At 40.1% G+C, this 17257-nt stretch overlaps 1 protein-coding gene across 2 annotated transcripts; it reads left to right on the top strand.

Moving 5' to 3' along the window:
- Positions 1 to 632: 632 nt before the first annotated feature.
- Positions 633 to 8868, top strand: pigo (phosphatidylinositol glycan anchor biosynthesis, class O). Of its 2 annotated transcripts, XM_079256064.1 has the most exons (11): positions 633 to 748; positions 1512 to 1990; positions 2084 to 2227; positions 2340 to 2463; positions 2644 to 2803; positions 4486 to 4668; positions 4801 to 6397; positions 6505 to 6708; positions 6815 to 6999; positions 7210 to 7280; positions 7453 to 8868. In XM_079256064.1, exons 2-11 carry the CDS (start codon positions 1513 to 1515, stop codon positions 7580 to 7582), a joined length of 3276 nt encoding a protein of 1091 aa, XP_079112190.1. In that variant the 5' UTR covers positions 633 to 748; position 1512; the 3' UTR covers positions 7583 to 8868. The 2 variants fall into 2 exon arrangements, with proteins under 2 accessions (XP_079112190.1, XP_079112189.1); XM_079256063.1 differs by having other exon boundaries at positions 1512 to 2227.
- Positions 8869 to 17257: the final 8389 nt, after the last annotated feature.

Genomic DNA, 17257 nt, shown 5'->3' on the forward strand with positions numbered 1-17257 from the left:
TAATCCAATTCAGGGTTGCGGGGAAGCTGGAGCCTATCCCAGCTGTCTTTGGGCAAAAGGCAGGGTGGGATGCAACATAATAACCAATAATAATAATAATAAATGTACATAAAATCCAGATAGTTACACCACAATGTCTAGTGTATTGCTATTGGTACCACTGGCTGAAAGATGTTAAGAATGTTGTTTTACAGTGTATCATTTACAATTTTCACAGTGATGTGGTGGGGAAAGGGGCCACTGGAACACTCTGGGCCCAGGGGCCTGTGCACTTTTAATCCGGCTCTGCCTCTGGGGCAACCAACTACGTCCTTGTGCACCTTAATTCCCCCGCTCCACTGCCTCACAGGCAAATACAGACGTGACTTTTACAAGTAATTTCGAAGTAAAACATGACATTTTTCAATCTTTAATGACATCCGTGCATATATTGTTTTAGAAATACACATATCCCAAAAGCTTATTTCATTAAATGACTCGAAGCCATGTGTGTCTGAAAGTTAAAACTCAGGATAAACTGAAGGGTACGTCGTTGTGTTACAATAAAAGAAGTCCGCTGTGAATTTCCGCTTCTTCGCTCGCTGAAGTTCCTGCCTGTCACCAGCCGCGTACTCTCACTGTACCAGTCCCAATGAAGGTGAGCGTGCCCCACTGTTCTCCGTTTACCTGAGATACCTGCAACTTTGTGTTGATACACATTCACATCCGCCCTCCAGCCGAGAGAGGACGGAAAACCGGCTGCTACAAGGTCAGTGGCAAAAGCGAGACGAGCTAGCATCTGCTAACAGCGTTAACTTACAGGTTTACCGTCTTTTTAGTGTTAGCTAGTTTCACCTGCTCTTATTTCTATGGGTCACTGGTTTACTGATTTATGTAGGCAATAAAATTTCTATTAAGATCCATGTTGTTGGTCGTATACAGTTGTGCTCATATGTATGCATACCCTTTCATTCAAGAAAAGGCTGAATTTACAACAGTCACTCAAATAACTGGAGACTTAAAAAAGACAATAATTAAAAAAAAAAAAAAAAGCAAAAATATAATTTAGTAATATAAAAAAGTGTTTTTTTCATTTAATTGAGTTGAAGAAAGAAAAAAACAAAACAAAAAAAAAATTGATCCTGGAAAAAATAGAGCACTTTTCTAACAGAAGACACCTGATTGTCGTGGAAACATTAAAGGATTGTTCAACAAAATATTAGTTTCTGAGTGATGTAATATGTAATAAGTTATCTTATTTGTTTGCTTTTTAAGAAAAAAATATTTCTATTGAACCAGAATGAGAAAATAATGTAATGATTTTACAAAAAAAATTATTTATTATTACTTTAGTCAATTTCAGTTTATTTCACAGGCAGCTGTTTTTTTCCCCCCATCTTTAATGAAAGGGTATGAATAAATATGAGCACAACTGTAGCATGTGTCACTGACAGTCTCATGCTTTCTTTTTACTTGTTAAAATGAGACTGTTTCCAGAGTTTTACCTTGACTGGTATAACCTGCATGTTTAGGATGAAAGGGCTACCAGTGCTGTCCCTGCTCCTGTGGACATGCGCGGTGTACTTAGTGGGCATCTACCTGTTCGTGGGCGGGTTCCTGCTGGTGAGGCTGGAGGTGAACAGGACCAGTACCTGTGGAGACGTGCTGAAGCCCGGAGAGGAGCCAACGGACTTCTGCCGCTCCCAACCGCGGTTCCGAAGAGTGGTCATCCTCATCATCGATGCCTTGAAGATCGACTTTGCCCGGTTTGACCCCACTAAAACGTCTCCTAAACCTTATGAGAACAAGCTACCCGTGCTGGAGGATACAGTCTCCTCAAGGCCTTCTCAAAGCCGCCTGTACCCTTTCCGAGCAGACCCACCCACGACCACCATGCAGAGGATTAAAGGCTTCACAACAGGATCGTTGCCCACCTTTGTGGATGTAGGCAATAACTTTGCATCCAGTGCCATCTTGGAAGATAATCTCATCCACCAACTTGGACAAATGGGTGAGTTGTTACACATTTATATACTATTATGTTCAATAAGAATGATTAAATCTCAGTGTTTGTTGTCAAAACAAAAAACTTTCACCCTAATAGGAAAAAGGGTGGTGTTCATGGGAGATGACACTTGGGAGAGCCTTTTTCCCAAGAAGTTTCACCGCTCTTTGCCCTTTCCTTCTTTCAATGTAAAGGACCTACACACAGTGGATAATGGGATCCTGCAGCATCTCTACACGACTAGTATGTATTAACCATCAGAAATTAATTTAAACAGATGAGTTGGTTTGCTTTTATGCTTTGTTTGTGATTTAGCTTCATCTCTCTCCCTCTGTATGTCTGTTGGTTTAAACAGTGGTGGATGATGATTGGGACGTTCTGGTTGCTCACTTTCTTGGTGTGGATCACTGTGGTCACAGGTTTGGCCCTGACCACCCAGCCATGGCTGACAAACTCACCCAGATGGACGGAGTCATCAGGTCAGGCAAGAATACAGCTGCTACATGCTTGTTTCACTGCATGCTTGCAGATACGCAGCCCACTTTAAATCCAGATGGTTTAAATATAAGAATTCATGATTTTCACAGGGAAGTCGTTTTAGGACCTCAAATTGCAGCTTCATTTAAGTCTCTCCTCTTGTGTGTGTTCTTTCATTTCAGGTCTGTTATTGACCGCCTGCAGAATGACACGCTCTTGGTGGTGATGGGTGATCATGGAATGACAGATACCGGAGATCATGGCGGAGAAAGTCAGAAGGAGACGGATGCTGCCCTCTTTCTTTACAGTCCTTCTCCTATTTTCCCTGGACCCCCAACTCAGGTGAATCAACAAGCGAGATATATATGAAATGTAAAAAGTGAATTAAATAACAGCTTTGCTATAGGATGAAAATGCAGAAAACTATACTGTTAAGATTGTAAAATCTGTGAAGGTTGTGCAGACTCTGATGATTAAAAGGTGTCACAGGAAAGATTAACTGAAACAGAGTCCAGTAATCTGGTGACGGCTGTAATTTCAGTGACTATGATGTCCATTAACCCGCAGTCACAGACTGTTCTGGCATCTTTACAAGTTAATATATTAACGGTGTTGGCACAGCTATATACAAGTCATCTTTTGTTAAAGTCTGAGTAAAACAGAATTGCATCTATTCTTTCAAGCTTTTCACATTATAGAAACATGTTATTAACTAGATTAACAGCCTAGAGGATTTAATTAAACAAAATAAGGTGTCTAAGTAACAGTAAAATGAGCAGTACTCCCTTCTCAGATCTCAGAAAGAGCTAATTCTGGCATTGCCTTGATGAAGGGGGAAGTGTTCGCTAGCCAGATGCTCATGTCGACATAATGTTACAATATGTGACTTTTAAATTTTAAAGTTATTTATTTATTTATTTATTTTTTTGCTTCACCCCTGAAAAAAAGAAAGCAGAAACAAAGTGAAAAATTAGACGAACATAGCTTTTGGCCTTTAAATATGTTTGAGTCAAATGTTGTCTGACATGTGTGATTCGTAACACTTGGAAACTTTTCTTTTCCTTCCACACAAACATTATAACAACCATAAATAAAGGTAAATTCTGTTGAATACAGCTTTTCATGTATGCAGGTAAAAGCTTAAAGGGGTCCTATTGTGGTATTTGGAGTTTTCTGAGCTTTCTACAGTGTTACAGTGTTGAATCCTCATCAGACATGTGAACGACACTGTTTATCACCTAAACGCATGTTTGAGTTTGAGTTCCAGCACTCTCTCCGTTCGGTTTCCATGGTGATGAAAAACGCGTTGTTTTAGAGAGTTTTTTCTACTTGGAAATCCTTGTGACGTCCCGGGGGATAAGGTTCGGTGATTGGTTACCTTCTACTGGTTAACAAGGGCATGTACAAATACATCAGGCGGGTGGAAAACGTGGGATAAAGTTATTTCCAACGATGGCTGGTGAGTTTACCAAAGAGAGACATCCTGCTGCATTCGTTGCTGTGGGTTGCTGTTTTCCACTTCGTTTTCAGGGTCTGATTCAGGTTCCAACGTTTAGGGCTGTATGCTATGTGCTGACATTGTATTTTGTTTTTTTGTTGAGTTCATATTAGCCTAATCCTTCTGTTTATGAGATGTTACAATGACAGCGAAAGCAGGTGCGGTGCGCGCTCCTGATGTAGTGCAGTGGCGGGGCTTAATGCAGAAAAGTCTAAATCCACTCGTTTTGCCCACAGGCTGATCTGACAGCCTACGGAGAAGGTCGGTCTGAAGTAAATAAAGCGATTTGTGACAATAACTCGATCAATCCCAGCCCTTCTGGTCTCAGAAATAAAAAAATAAATTAGCCTGAAATGCACATATTAGTTCCACTTTTAAAAAAAAGTAGGTGTGCCAACAATGAAGGACATCTAATTAGATCAAGTACATGAAAGCAGTTTTACTGACTGCACAGCCCACAGTCTGTTCAATGGACAGAGAGCAGTTTTAAATCACAGAAAATATAACTTTTCTTTATAATTTACAGAATGAGCCGGATGTGGTGCCCCAGACAGACCTGGTGCCCACCCTTGCTTTGCTGCTGGGAATTCCAATCCCATTTAGCAGTGTCGGACAGGTCCTCCTCCCTTTATTCCCTCCACATGGGCAGACAGAAGGTGCAATTGGAGAGTTCAGCCAGCTGGAGGCGCTGTGGATCAACGCAAAACAGGTAGCCTGCTCAAAGCGGAGCAGTGCAATTTTCTACATAAACAAGGTTTCATCTTTCATATATCCTGAAGCATGTTTTCAGTAATTGTATTTTTTTCCACCCCTATGTTTTCATTTTGACCTGTTTCTGAAGGTTAACCGTTTCCTGGAGACGTACTCTGCTATGGCCAAAGACATCCCACCTGATAGCCTCTCTCAGCTGAAGGACGAGTTTTCCCGCCTCTCCTCAGAGTACCTCATCTCTCTTAGAGAGGGTCGGTCACCCTCCCCACAGCTGGTTTCTTCTCTGAGAGCCTACCTCACATCTGTCAGAGACACCTGTCGAGCCACCTGGGCCCGATTTAACCCACTTAAGATGGGAGCAGGCTTAGCCATTCTTGCGTTCGCATGTCTGATGTGTTTGGTTCTGTCTGAACTTTCCCTGGCTCTGATCAGGGAGAATGAAGGCGGATTGAAGGCTCCAGCTGCCATGGCCCTCCTAGCTGGGGTTAGCATGGCCGCTGCTCAGCTGCTCACACAGGGATACGTGGAGGCAGCGTGGTGCCTGGCAGCAGGTGCCTTCAGCACCCAACTTCTTTTCTTCTGGAGGGCATGTCAACTCAACACCCCTATGGTGTTAAAGAACGGCACCAAAGCTCCAAAGTGCACCCGGTGGCTGTCCCCACGCCGCCTCCTCATCCCATCTCTCGTGGTGCCTCTCCTCCGCTGCGCCTCCCTGCTCTCAGATAGCTATGTGATCGCAGAAGGCCGGGTTGTGACCTTTCTGGTGTTCTCTCTGGCCCTCTATATTCCTATCAACCTTAACTGGGATGGACTGCTCCTTCCCCCCAGCCACGACCCTCTAAAATCTGCTGGACTGCTGCCTTCCCCGGCTTTATCTCCGTCAACCGTGAGGAAAGAAAGCAGCACCCTCTTGGCCTGTTTGGGAGTCCTCATTGGCAGCCTGTACCTTTCCCTTTCCTTCCATGGCTGCCGAGAGGAGCAGGGCTTCTGCCAACCGTCCCCGTTTCTTTCTCCGCTTTCGCGTTTGCAGGACAGCCAGCTGAAAAACCTGCACTACATCCTCTCCGTTATCTCCCTCAGCATATATACATATCTACTGAGACACTATCTGTGCCACTTTGGTAATCTCAACTCCTCAGGTGTGACTGTGTTCACGGCTCGCTGGATCCTACCGCTGCTTTCCGTGTGCCTGGGGCTCCACTGGGCTGTTAGCGCTACTCCGGAGGACAGTTTCAGGAATCTGGCCGAGCTGATCCGCCTGGCGCAGCTGGCCCTCCCGAGGGCTGCCTTCTGCCTCCTCGGACTGGGGCTGTCTCTGATCTGGCTGGACCCCCTTACCGTATTTGTAAAGACCAGGGCGGCAGCCTCAGCCAGAAGCTCGCATCTGCCGCCTCCCCGCTACCGCGCCAGCACCGGCATCAGCCCTCAAGCCGAGCTGCACCATCTGATCCCCCAGATCTACCAGCGCATGCGCCGTTCCCTGGACGATGGCGAGCTGAGCGGAGCCAGCGAAGCGGACAACAGGCCGGCTGTGGAGGCCTACGGACTGGGAACGGTCTACTCTGCCCCTGTGCTGCTGTTTACCGGTCTGCTGGGAATCGGACTGCTGCTGCTGCATCCAGAGGGCATGGCGCTGTCTTTCCTGCTGCTGCTGCTAGAAATGGGAGCTATATTACACATGCACGCCTCCTTCACAACCCTAAGCGGCCTGCATGGAGTTTACTCTGGTAAAATGTTCACAATCACATCTTTTCTAGTTCACAACATAATGAATGCTTGTTTTGAAAATAGGGATTTTTCTCTGCTCACCCACTTCTTTTCTGTTTCCTCTCAGGGGGCTTCAATGTGCCCTGGACTCCAATAGTGCTGTGGTCTTTGGCTGCCACCCAGTTCTTTCATGCCACCGGTCACTTACCCACTTTCCCCTCTATCCAGTGGGGCGCTGCCTTCATGGGATTCCCTGATGGGCACACAGGCACTATTTTACCTGCCTCTATGGTTACCTTCAACACATTTGCCTCATACATCTTGTTTGCAGGTAGATTTCTCACTAAAGAACTAAAAAAGGATGCTGTTTAAAAAAAACAAAAAAAACCAAAAAGGTGTTGATTCTTGTTATTGCATCTGTGTCTGGTTTTCTTCAGTGGGTTGTCCGTTGCTGCTGTTTTGGCCGCTGGTGTGTGAGGTGCGTGGGAATAAAGGTGGACGAGCTTACGGGGAGGAAGGAGAGGATGCTGTGATGGAGATGAGACTAAGAGAAAACCCCCAACAGTTCAGTTCGGCTCTTCTGCAGCTCTCAACACGTTACCTCTTCATTCACGGAGCACAGGTCTGGTGTGACACATTTATCACGTTTGCTCACTAATAAGAAGTACGTGGAGAATCTGAGCCAGCATGATTCCTTTTTTTTTTTTTTTTTTGTAGGATGACGTTTTAAGTTTTTGTTGCATATATTTTCTTTACCATTTATTTAATTCGGTTTTGCTTTTAGGCGAGCATCAGTTTCACATCGCATCACATCAGCCTGCTTCCTTCACAGGTTTTTTCCTCAGTCTGTGCCGCTGCCATCCTCAGGAGACACCTAATGGTTTGGAAGGTTTTTGCACCCAAGTAAGTGCCTGAATGGATTTTCCACTTCACACAAACAGTAAAGGCTTTTTGAGACTATGGACGCAGTCTAACAGCCAACCGATAATTAGCAGCACTTTTCAGTAAATGCACATCAGAGATTGCAGGTATTGATGTCAATGGTAATATTAGATCTGCTGTTTTATCCTTCCAGGTTGATGTTTGAGGCCTCGGGGTTCCTGGTGAGCTGTGCGTTCCTGCTGATAGGTGTCACATTAGTGCTGAGAGTCGACGTGGCTGTCGGCCGCTGGTTTAAAAGACTCGTTCCAGACACTTCAAGGTAGCAACGACACTGCAGCTCCTCTTTCAGCTAAGCTCACTGTGCCACTGAGTCAATTGACAGAAATGTCACTGGGAAAGATTGTCATAAAAAACATAAACTTTGCCATTTATGGAGGATCCTGACAGATGCGTCATGTGAAGTTTCTTCTACTCAACACCCAAAGAGGCGTGTTGTGTGTTACTGGCATCAAGGGACTTAAAGATGTCAAATCTTGGAACGACCAAGCATTGAGACTTTTTTTTTTTTTTTAAAACAGCTTTTCATTAAACTGCCTCACAAAGGGTGAGGCCTTTCAAAGGCCTTTAGTTGCACGAGTTACATGTGGAGTAAACAACACTCTGATTGTCGTGTTTTTTGTTTTCTTCTTTTTTTTTAACTTATGGTGAATGCAATCGGTGATATAATGCTTCACTCTGTAAGGTTCCAGGGAAAGTTAAATATGCAGGTGTGTCTGAACTCTTGATACTGTGCATCCAGTTTACACACTTTACTTGCCTGCCACAGTGGTTAAAAAAAACAACTCAGAATTGAATGAAATGTAAACTTTAATCTTTTTTTTCATGAAGTTGAAAGGTGAGCATGAATTTGCATTCAACACAGCAGCTGAAATGTGACGGGAAATACGTTTTTTCTGACTGAATAGATTCTGTCAGAAAAATGTAAAGTAGTTCCACTTGAAGTTTTTTGGGATTAATGGAGTACGTGCGGGTTTGGTGTCAGACTTGAGATTCTAAATCTGTTGCTTCACAGCTACAGAACAAGATAACCACTAAAATGAGTCTATGGAGCAACAATTTGATGAATTTGTATAATTTTTCTCCATTTTGTGAAATCCTTCCAAGTGCATTACAGACTGTTGTGTCAGCTGGAAGAACTTTATAATACTTTTTTTTTTTTTTTTCCATTTTAATGTTTTGTATTATAGAAATCAAAACAACCAGTATATGTGCTTACTGCCAACTGATATTCATGTTTTTACACTGTTTGCAGGTTCATAACTTACCTTTTTTGTTAGGATTTTGATTCCTAAGTTTAAAAAAAATTCTATTAATTTACATTTTTAATCGCTGATTACATTTTCTTATCCGAAATTAGACGTTTTTTAATGAAACCACATACATTTTTCCCATCAGAATAGGTGCCTAACTTTAACAAATGCCTTTTTTTCCCTTCTTCTTCTTCATTTGGATCTGCAGTGTTATTAAGTTGATTGAGGGTGGTGATTAAATCTTGGACCTCCAGAAACGCATTCAGTCGCTGCAGTCAGCAGCTCCAGCTCATTAGCTAATGCACGATGTTGAAGGGATGTTATGCTCAGGTTGATTTTCCTCAGGCTGCTGTGTGTGGGGTGATCAGCCGTTAATGGGCGGCTGCTGTAGTGACGTCGGTCCAAAGTGATGCTTCGGTGTAGCGGTACGATGATGGGACAAATTTGTTTGTTTTGAAATGTTTGATATATAAATAACTGGTTAATTAATAATTTTACATTCTGTGAAAACTGTAATAAAAACTTTTCTACATCACATCTTGGTTTGACAGTAATTACCTCATAAAGTTTTGGGGAAACGGAGCTTTTTAAAGATAATTACTTAAGTTGCATCATTTAATTACCCAGTCAGTGAAAGATGAAGGTTTCAAATGACAAATCACCTCATCTGAGATTTATTTAACCTTTTAAAACTTCTGGTAACAGATTATGCTAAACTGCGCTAGAAGTGCCATTTTGGAGATCTCACCTATTAATTTTTTAAATTCTATTTAAAGGTACAGTTTATGTGTAAGAATTACTGACATCTAGTGGAAACGATGAGCAAAAAATTATTTAAAATGCCACACTTGTGAGTAGATGGTGGGCATCAGTGGTCAAAATTCGTCTAAATCTTAACATGTTTTCATCTGTGAGTAGATCAAGTGGCCTCAGGTGCACTTTTGACTGTTCTACAAAAAAAATTGGGTACCTGTGTACTGTCTTCTAGATACCAATTGAGGTGTTATCCCAAATGGTGCCTAGCACACATCAAACACAGCCAAAAAATGGACATATAAACCTTCTGCCATGTCTGTGGATTGTCTAGTAGATATAAATGTCTCTTTTTTTGAATAAAAATATTATTTTTGTAAAGTGATCAAAACAAATGCGTGTTTAGGTGGATATACATGCTCATCTACATGGCATAAATTATTACTGCCCATCAGCTCAGAAATTTACGCATATACACATTAATAGCAAGATAAAGTCAAATTAAAATAATTAAAATGTAAAAGTTAGATCAGAAAAACTTAAATGTTTTTAATAATATATTAAATGTTTCTGTCGCTAACAGTTTATATTTTTTTCATGCTCCACCTTTAAATAAGACTTATTTTACAGCACTGAATTTTCCCATATTTGGTCTTGATTAAAAACTGCTAAATCAAAAGACCTTTCTAAAGATATCAAGTCACTGTTGTGGATGTGCAGCTGGAGAGTCATGATCCTCCTGTCCTGCTGCGACATAAAAATCTAACTAACTGCACCCATAGATTTTCCTCCAGTCTCTTCGTCTTCGTTGGCATAAAACAGAAACCAGTTTCCTGCAGAATGAGACAGATATAAAATGTTTTCATTATTTCATTTTATTTTGCTGATAAGCTTAGGTCTGTTAACATAACATTAAAGTAAAACAACAAAAAAAAGCTGTATTTAACTAAGCCTGGTATTACATTATTTACTTAAATGTGCTTTAAGCAGCTGTTTTTATACTAAAGCAGGGATTACAATTGTAGCCAACAGGATGACATATCTCTAGTCATAACACTGTAATAGATGTTGTGATTCTTGCTGTGACATCTTAGTTTATGATGTGGGTGTGTCACTAACGTGCTGTCATATTTGCACTGGCTGAGCCTAAAATTAGAAAAAAAAATCTCATAAAAATACAACCGTATCAAATTGGATTAGTACAAAACAACTGATTGATATCAAAATGAAAAAAACAAATAAATACAATATTCGGTTCAGCTTCACTTTTTGTAACAACAGTTTCAAAAGATATTCACATTGAAGAGTTAAAGACAGAAACAAAGGAAGAACCTTTGGCCTTTATTTAACACATTAAACATACAGAGAGGAACATACCCTTATAAAAATGTCAGTTTAAAAAGATGATGTTTCTACAGTGTATTGAGCACAATAAAAACTTTAAGAGTCACAGCAGTTTGATCAGATGAAAAAGAAGCAGCATTCATAATGATCAAAATACCGATAAAAGCTCCCAGACACAAATAAAGCAACTTCTCAGAACCGCTGGTGAAAACACTGCTGCAGCTCTTTCAAGCTCTTATTATTTTGGATGTGAAACACAATTATGTTTGCCCAGCGTTTATTCAACACATCACTGCTTCTCTAACAACTCTCCCTACATATCAGCTTGCATTAACTATTATATTCAGAATCATTTGAATGATGAAAAAGATCTTTCTGCTCTCTGATGTTGGAGCTCCAAGCCCAACAAGGACAGTTTACAATACCACAGGGGAGTCAACATAAAATCACTTAATGATACCCTCTTCTGTCTTCATCACCTTCTCAGATTCTTTCAGTGAGGAAAAGAAAAAGGTTGCAGAGTTTCTCGGCTTTCTGATTTCATTTTAAGGGCACATTTTTAAAGGTGGAGTATGTAAGAGTTTCAATATTTTCAAAATAAATTAACTAAAAAAATAACTACAATAATAATTAGATAGCTTTTTGAAACATGTAGGTTCCAGTCTGTCCATATTTGATGTGTTATTAAATTACAAGTTTAATTAATGACAAAGACCCTTCTTAAATGTTTGCCTACCAGTAAAAAAAAAAAAAAAAAGTGCTTTTTGTCATTTGTCATTAATTAAACTTGTAATTTAATAACACATCAAATATGGACAGACTGGAATCTACATGTTAAAAAAAAACTATCTAATTATGATTGTAGTTATTTTATTAGTTAATTTAATTTGAAAATATTGAAAATCTTACAAACTCCACCTTTAAATTCTGAAGAGGTACATTTTGAGTATTCAAACAGGACCTCTAAAAAATCGGATTAGCTTGGGTAAAAAAATGTTTTATTAAAAATGGAATAAAGCCTTTCAACATAGTGTGATATTTTCTTTTACCCCACCAAATCTAAAGTGGCCTATTGATTCCAAGTGATATAAAAGCCAAGACAAGATGCCCATTTGACTCCTATTAATGTGTTACTGAGAGAGAGTAGAAATGCATCTCCACAGTAAAAGAAATCTATATAATAGTTTATTATTAATGCCAATCATCCATAACATGGTTGGAAATGAAAAACCATTGATCATCTTTTTGCAATGACACCTGCCTGTGGTTGAAATGTATAATGCTGCAACTCATATGTACTGGAAGCAGAAAGAGAATAGATGAATACAAACATGGGCAGGCCTGAGAACATCAATAACTAAATTGTTCTGAATAGAAAACCAAGTCAAAAGTTGCAGTGTTCAGTAACAATAGAAATATCGTTGAAAAGAACTGAGTGAACTAATGGAAATGGGGATTAGAGGTTAATATTGTCTCATTTGATCCATAACAGTTGTGGTTTGAAATCGTTAAAGACAAAATAATGCTGGTTTTTGTAGGAAGGTGTTTATAGGGTTGCAAAACTGCAGACTGCCAAAGGGGTTACAATAGACACATTAACATCAGAACTGGACCAGGGACAATTAGAAGGTTGTCCAATTCTCTTTTACATCAAGTAGATTTTTGCAAAAAAGTACCAAGATGGTGTATATCACACCAAAGATTTCTCTCTCTCACAATCTATATTATATACACGGCTCAAAAAAAATAAAGGGAACACTAAAGTAACACGTTGTAGATCTGAATGAAAAAAATATTTTTTATTAAATACTTTGTTCCTTCCATAGTTGAATGTGCTTACAACAAAAATCACACAAAATTATCAATGAAAATCAAATGTATCAACCCATGGAGGTCTGCATTTGGAGTTATACTCAAAATTAAAGTAGAAAAAGACACTACAGGCTGATCCAACTTTGCTGTAATGTCCTTTTAACAAGTCAAAATGAGTGTCTCTAGTGTGTGTGGCCTCCGCATGCCTGTATGACATATTAAATATATATATATATATATATATATATATATATATATATATATATATATATATATATATATATATATATATATCACCCAATTAACTCTGTAAGCCCAGCTCATTAAGCAATATGCACTGAAATGTTGTGTTTGTGCCCACCACTGCAGATTTAGATTGAAACTTGTCAACAGAAGGAAATGGGAGTTTGGACAGAACATTGCGGATTGCAGTATGTCACCTCTGGGAGGAAATTAACTTCCTAAACTGTCAGAGAACCACCTGTTAAAGCCTGCTTGCCAGGATTAAGATGTTTGCCAGAATGATGTCCTGTGGAAGAAAAGGGGACACTTGGAGGAGAAAAGGAAAATGTGCTATAACAGGGAAAACAATGAAGGATCAAATGGATATTCATGGGGTGTGGTTGTAGGAAGGTACATTTCAAGAAAAATGATCTCTTCCAATGGTGTCATAAGACTCACAAAAACTCCAAACTATAGACACTAAATAAAAATGTGTGGAGACAAAAAACTCAGATGATGGTGCTTTTTCATCAAAGAATAAGGTAGCATTTGCTTCCAACATCACACAGACTGCGGTTGGTGCATAGCAGCACATATGCCAAGGGAAGCCTCATAATTATCTCAGCAATGCTATTGGTTTTGTTGAAAATTGCTGTATTTCATGCCAGTTTGAATGAGAGTAGGTTGGCTAAATTTAGCAGTTTATCCCACAGAGATGACAAGAGCTCAATATCAGTGACTGAATGACTCCATTGGAAAAACTGAGCGGCAGTCTGCGCTTGTCATCAGTTTGGATGATTCTTCGACTGTATTAAAGTCCATGTTGTAAATTGTAACTACATATTTCTGTAGATGGTGTTTTATTTAATTCTAAAATTGATTTCTAACCATGAAAAAATATCTTGAAGTTCACAATCATCTGCTAGATATGCCAATATCTCCCTCTTCAGGCTGCCATACAACATCCAAATGAGGCAACAGCAGAACAAAAACCAAAAACCCATCCTTACTGATCGCACCATAGTTTCCAATAAGACAAACCCACTTGCAATACATGTAAGTTATTTTAGTACACTAAAACAGCACCCACATAAGACCCAACATGGGTATATCGGTATCTTCCAGTTGAGGGTTAATGACCTTGACGTTCAATAAATTGGAGGCTGACATGAGGAATATGTAAGCTTTATGCTTGCAGGGATATACAGACACAGGTCAAGACCTTGTAAATCAGCCAGATCCCTGTAACCGCACACATAAAACACAAATAGTGTACACTGAGAGAAGCAATAACACAGTATAAGCTCTGTTTCAGACAGCCATGTCAAAGGCAAAGAGAGAATTCTTTATTCACTGAGGACTGTGAATAAACATGGACTGTGAATAAACACTGAAAGCATTAAAGAAACAATGTGTTTCTTCAATGCTCCGAGGTGATATTTTCCTGAGAAATAAATCTTTGAAGCCTGTAAAATGTGTCAACTTTGTGCTTAAGTTCCTTAAAGGCAGTTTGAAAGAATCTGCATTAAGACAAAAAAAAAAAAAAAAAAGGAAAAATAAACATAATAAAAAACTTGCTGCAGGAAATTTGTTATTTAACAGTGTGCTTCATTGTAAACAGATATTCAACAGCAATAGCTATGCCTCAGCACAGAGACTATGATTAGGTTTCAGGGCAGAGATTTAGAGGCAAGAGAACAGATGAATGTAGATGTTCTCTTGTTTTGGCCCTTGTGGGATGTCTTTGGGTTGGAGGGATAAAAGGAGATGACTCAAGAGGGGGTTATTGATCCAAGCTGACTGTGAACCACTGAAATGACACCTGAAAAGAAGAGTAAAAATAAGGAAGAAAATGAATAGATAAGCACCAGAATTGGTATGGAATGAAGTGGAGGAATAAAGGAGGCAAAGATGAATGGGTGAGAGGGGATGATAATGGATTAGGGAGATGCATGGACCGAATGATCTATGGATGAGAAGAAAGGCTGATTGATAGATTAATGTAAACATGCACACACGTCGGGGAGTGATAAAGTGTTGGGAGGAGAAAAAGGGAAATAATTGGTGTATGGGCAGATGGATGGATGGATGCATGGCTGAATGGATTGAGGAACAAAATGGAAGGAATGGTGAAATTATGGAAGAGGCAGATGGTTGGATGAATAATGGATGGATGAAACTTCGTTGAATGAATAAAAAGGACAATTCATGAAAAGGGAGAGAAGATGAATGGAAGAGTAAAAAGAGAGAAGGGTGGATGAGGGAGAAAAAAGGGACGATGGATGCATGTATAAGAGAAAATCCATTTTCGGTTTATAGGTCAGGTTTACCTTCATGACAACTGTGGGGGGAGTGAACTTTTTTTCTAACTCGCCCGTTTAAAAGTAATTTAATCTTGAAGTTCGGCATATTTAGGGGCGTGTACTTTTGATTGACAGGTACCAATCTCCGGCTTCAAGTAAGAAGAACATGGAACAACCGCTTTAAGACGGTTAGCAATGTGACTTAGCTTTAGCCCGCTCACCTCCGTTAGCTGGTTAGCTCCAGTTAGCTCCGAGTTAGCGCGGTTAGCTCTTAGCTACAGAAAGCTCAGAGTTCGCTTAATGTCAATCATCCACCATGACACTCACAGCCCCCCCCCCCCCTCTCAGCTCCACCTCTTTGCCCATATATGTATTTTCTGGGTGAGACGACACGCATTACGCTGCCAAGATGGCAATGGTTGAAACCACCCACTGAGCTTCAGTTTAGCTCTTCAGAAACCTATGGGTGACGTCACAGAGGCTCCGTCCATCTCTTTGTATACAGTCTATGGAGTGAACACATATATTTTGAGGAAGAATGCTATAAAATGCATGCTTCTGATTGATTCCTGTTTAAGACGAGACATAGAAAAGACTGCTGACTTTAGCTTGACGATGTCCAATGTGAGCCTGATTGTACAATTCAGACTGTGCACACACGTAGGTGGGTCTTTGTAAAACCAAATAAGTTCCACCCTCCAGCCTGTAGAAAAAAAGTCCAAACGACCTTGTTTTTCAAAAACAAATAAAAAAACCACACCTTTCTGCATTACCACATTGTTAAGCACATTCATAAGCTTATCAAACCTTTAGCTGGCAGTAGTGCTCCTAATCCTATCCAATCAGAATAACCTTCTGTCTCATGACGTCACTTCCACAAAACGGAAATCATGCCTCCAACGTGATATGGTTAGGTTGTGGAAAATAACAGTCCTCAATCTCGTCCTTCGTCTTTGGTAGTCTATGTGGATGGTAGTCTACATGTATTGCACTGATGGCAGTGCAAAAACAAGTATAACACAACAAACGTTTGAGGACGTCTATGCTTTTGAAAACAAAGTTTGCACATGTGATGTCATGGTATTTTTTCTTGCAGAGAGTAATGTCTGAAAACCTAAAACCCGGTCATAAAACCTAAAACCCGGTCATATATGTCCACATGCAGGTAAGCAAATAGAGCATTTGCAAATTTTCACTTTGGTTGGATTATTCTGCGTTTTTGTGTGGATGACAGGCCAAATCGGAGAAAAATATCTTTGTTTTTTGGCATATCCTGATACGTGTGGACAAAGGCTCAAACTTCAAGAGGGACTTGCACAGCGAGAACCAATACCAGCTTTTTGTACAAACTGTCTGACATGTTGCCGCCTCTCCAATCTGTCAGTTTCCTGTTTTCCTCCAAACAAGCAAGTGTGTTTCTGTATCTTTGTGTGCATTAAAAACAGAGGAATGTCTTCAGTGTTTCTACGCCTACTGCCCAAAGAAGAAGAAAAAACACCACCACCACCAAAAACAAACAAGTAAATCAGTAAAATGGTTTTACTTCTGAGGAGTGGATCTAGTTCAGTTCCTGCTTTCAGGCAACAGAGATGTGAGAGGAAAGCATTGGCTGAAATAAAAAAGCAGCCTCATCCAACAATGCTATGAAAAGTGATTCATAGCAGCTTTTAAAAGTTGCTAAAGGTTCCAGTGTCTGTGGGAGACCTCAGCTTCTCTCATGTCTGTGTCCTATTTTTTAAAGGTCACAGAACAGAAATCCTGCAAGAGCTCCAGAGCAACAGCTAAATTAGCCAGTGAGGGGGAAAGAAGAGAGAGATCAGATGCTGGCATTATGGTGAGCTGAAGACTTTTTTTTTTTTTATCGATCCTTTTGTAAGAAAAAGTAACAAGCTAAAGGCATGGAATTAAGGCCAAAAGCCACAACAGCAGCTGTTCTACCTAGGAAAAATGATAATGATACATTATTTATAAAGACCTTTTTAAACCCACTTTATACAGTGATGTACAGCAGGTGGTAAAATAAAGGTAATGAAATCAGGAGCTAAGAATAAAACCTGGAAGCCTCCTCTCCTTCAGTGACAAGTAAAGGTTTATATAGTGATTATTTAGTTGCACAAGAAAACGGAGCCTATGTGCAGTGAACACTGAGGGTGTAAATATGATGCAAGCCAGTAGAACAGAACCCACCAGTCAACACAAGGACATTTCTGCACCACGAGCAAATAAAGCAGCTTTCGAGCAGAGAGCTGTGCTC

This window comes from Telmatherina bonti, assembly GCF_933228915.1.
Source record: "Telmatherina bonti genome assembly, chromosome: 17".
NCBI lineage: Eukaryota > Metazoa > Chordata > Actinopteri > Atheriniformes > Telmatherinidae > Telmatherina > Telmatherina bonti.

Bases quoted from the DNA above. Each gene is read 5' to 3' on its own strand.
- pigo (XM_079256063.1), top strand. From the start codon at position 1,513: ATGAAAGGGCTACCAGTGCTGTCCCTGCTCCTGTGGACATGCGCGGTG. The intron at 2,804-4,485 runs GTGAATCAACAA...TATAATTTACAG, and splicing joins TCCCTGGACCCCCAACTCAG to AATGAGCCGGATGTGGTGCC. The intron at 6,398-6,504 runs GTAAAATGTTCA...GTTTCCTCTCAG, and splicing joins CCTGCATGGAGTTTACTCTG to GGGGCTTCAATGTGCCCTGG.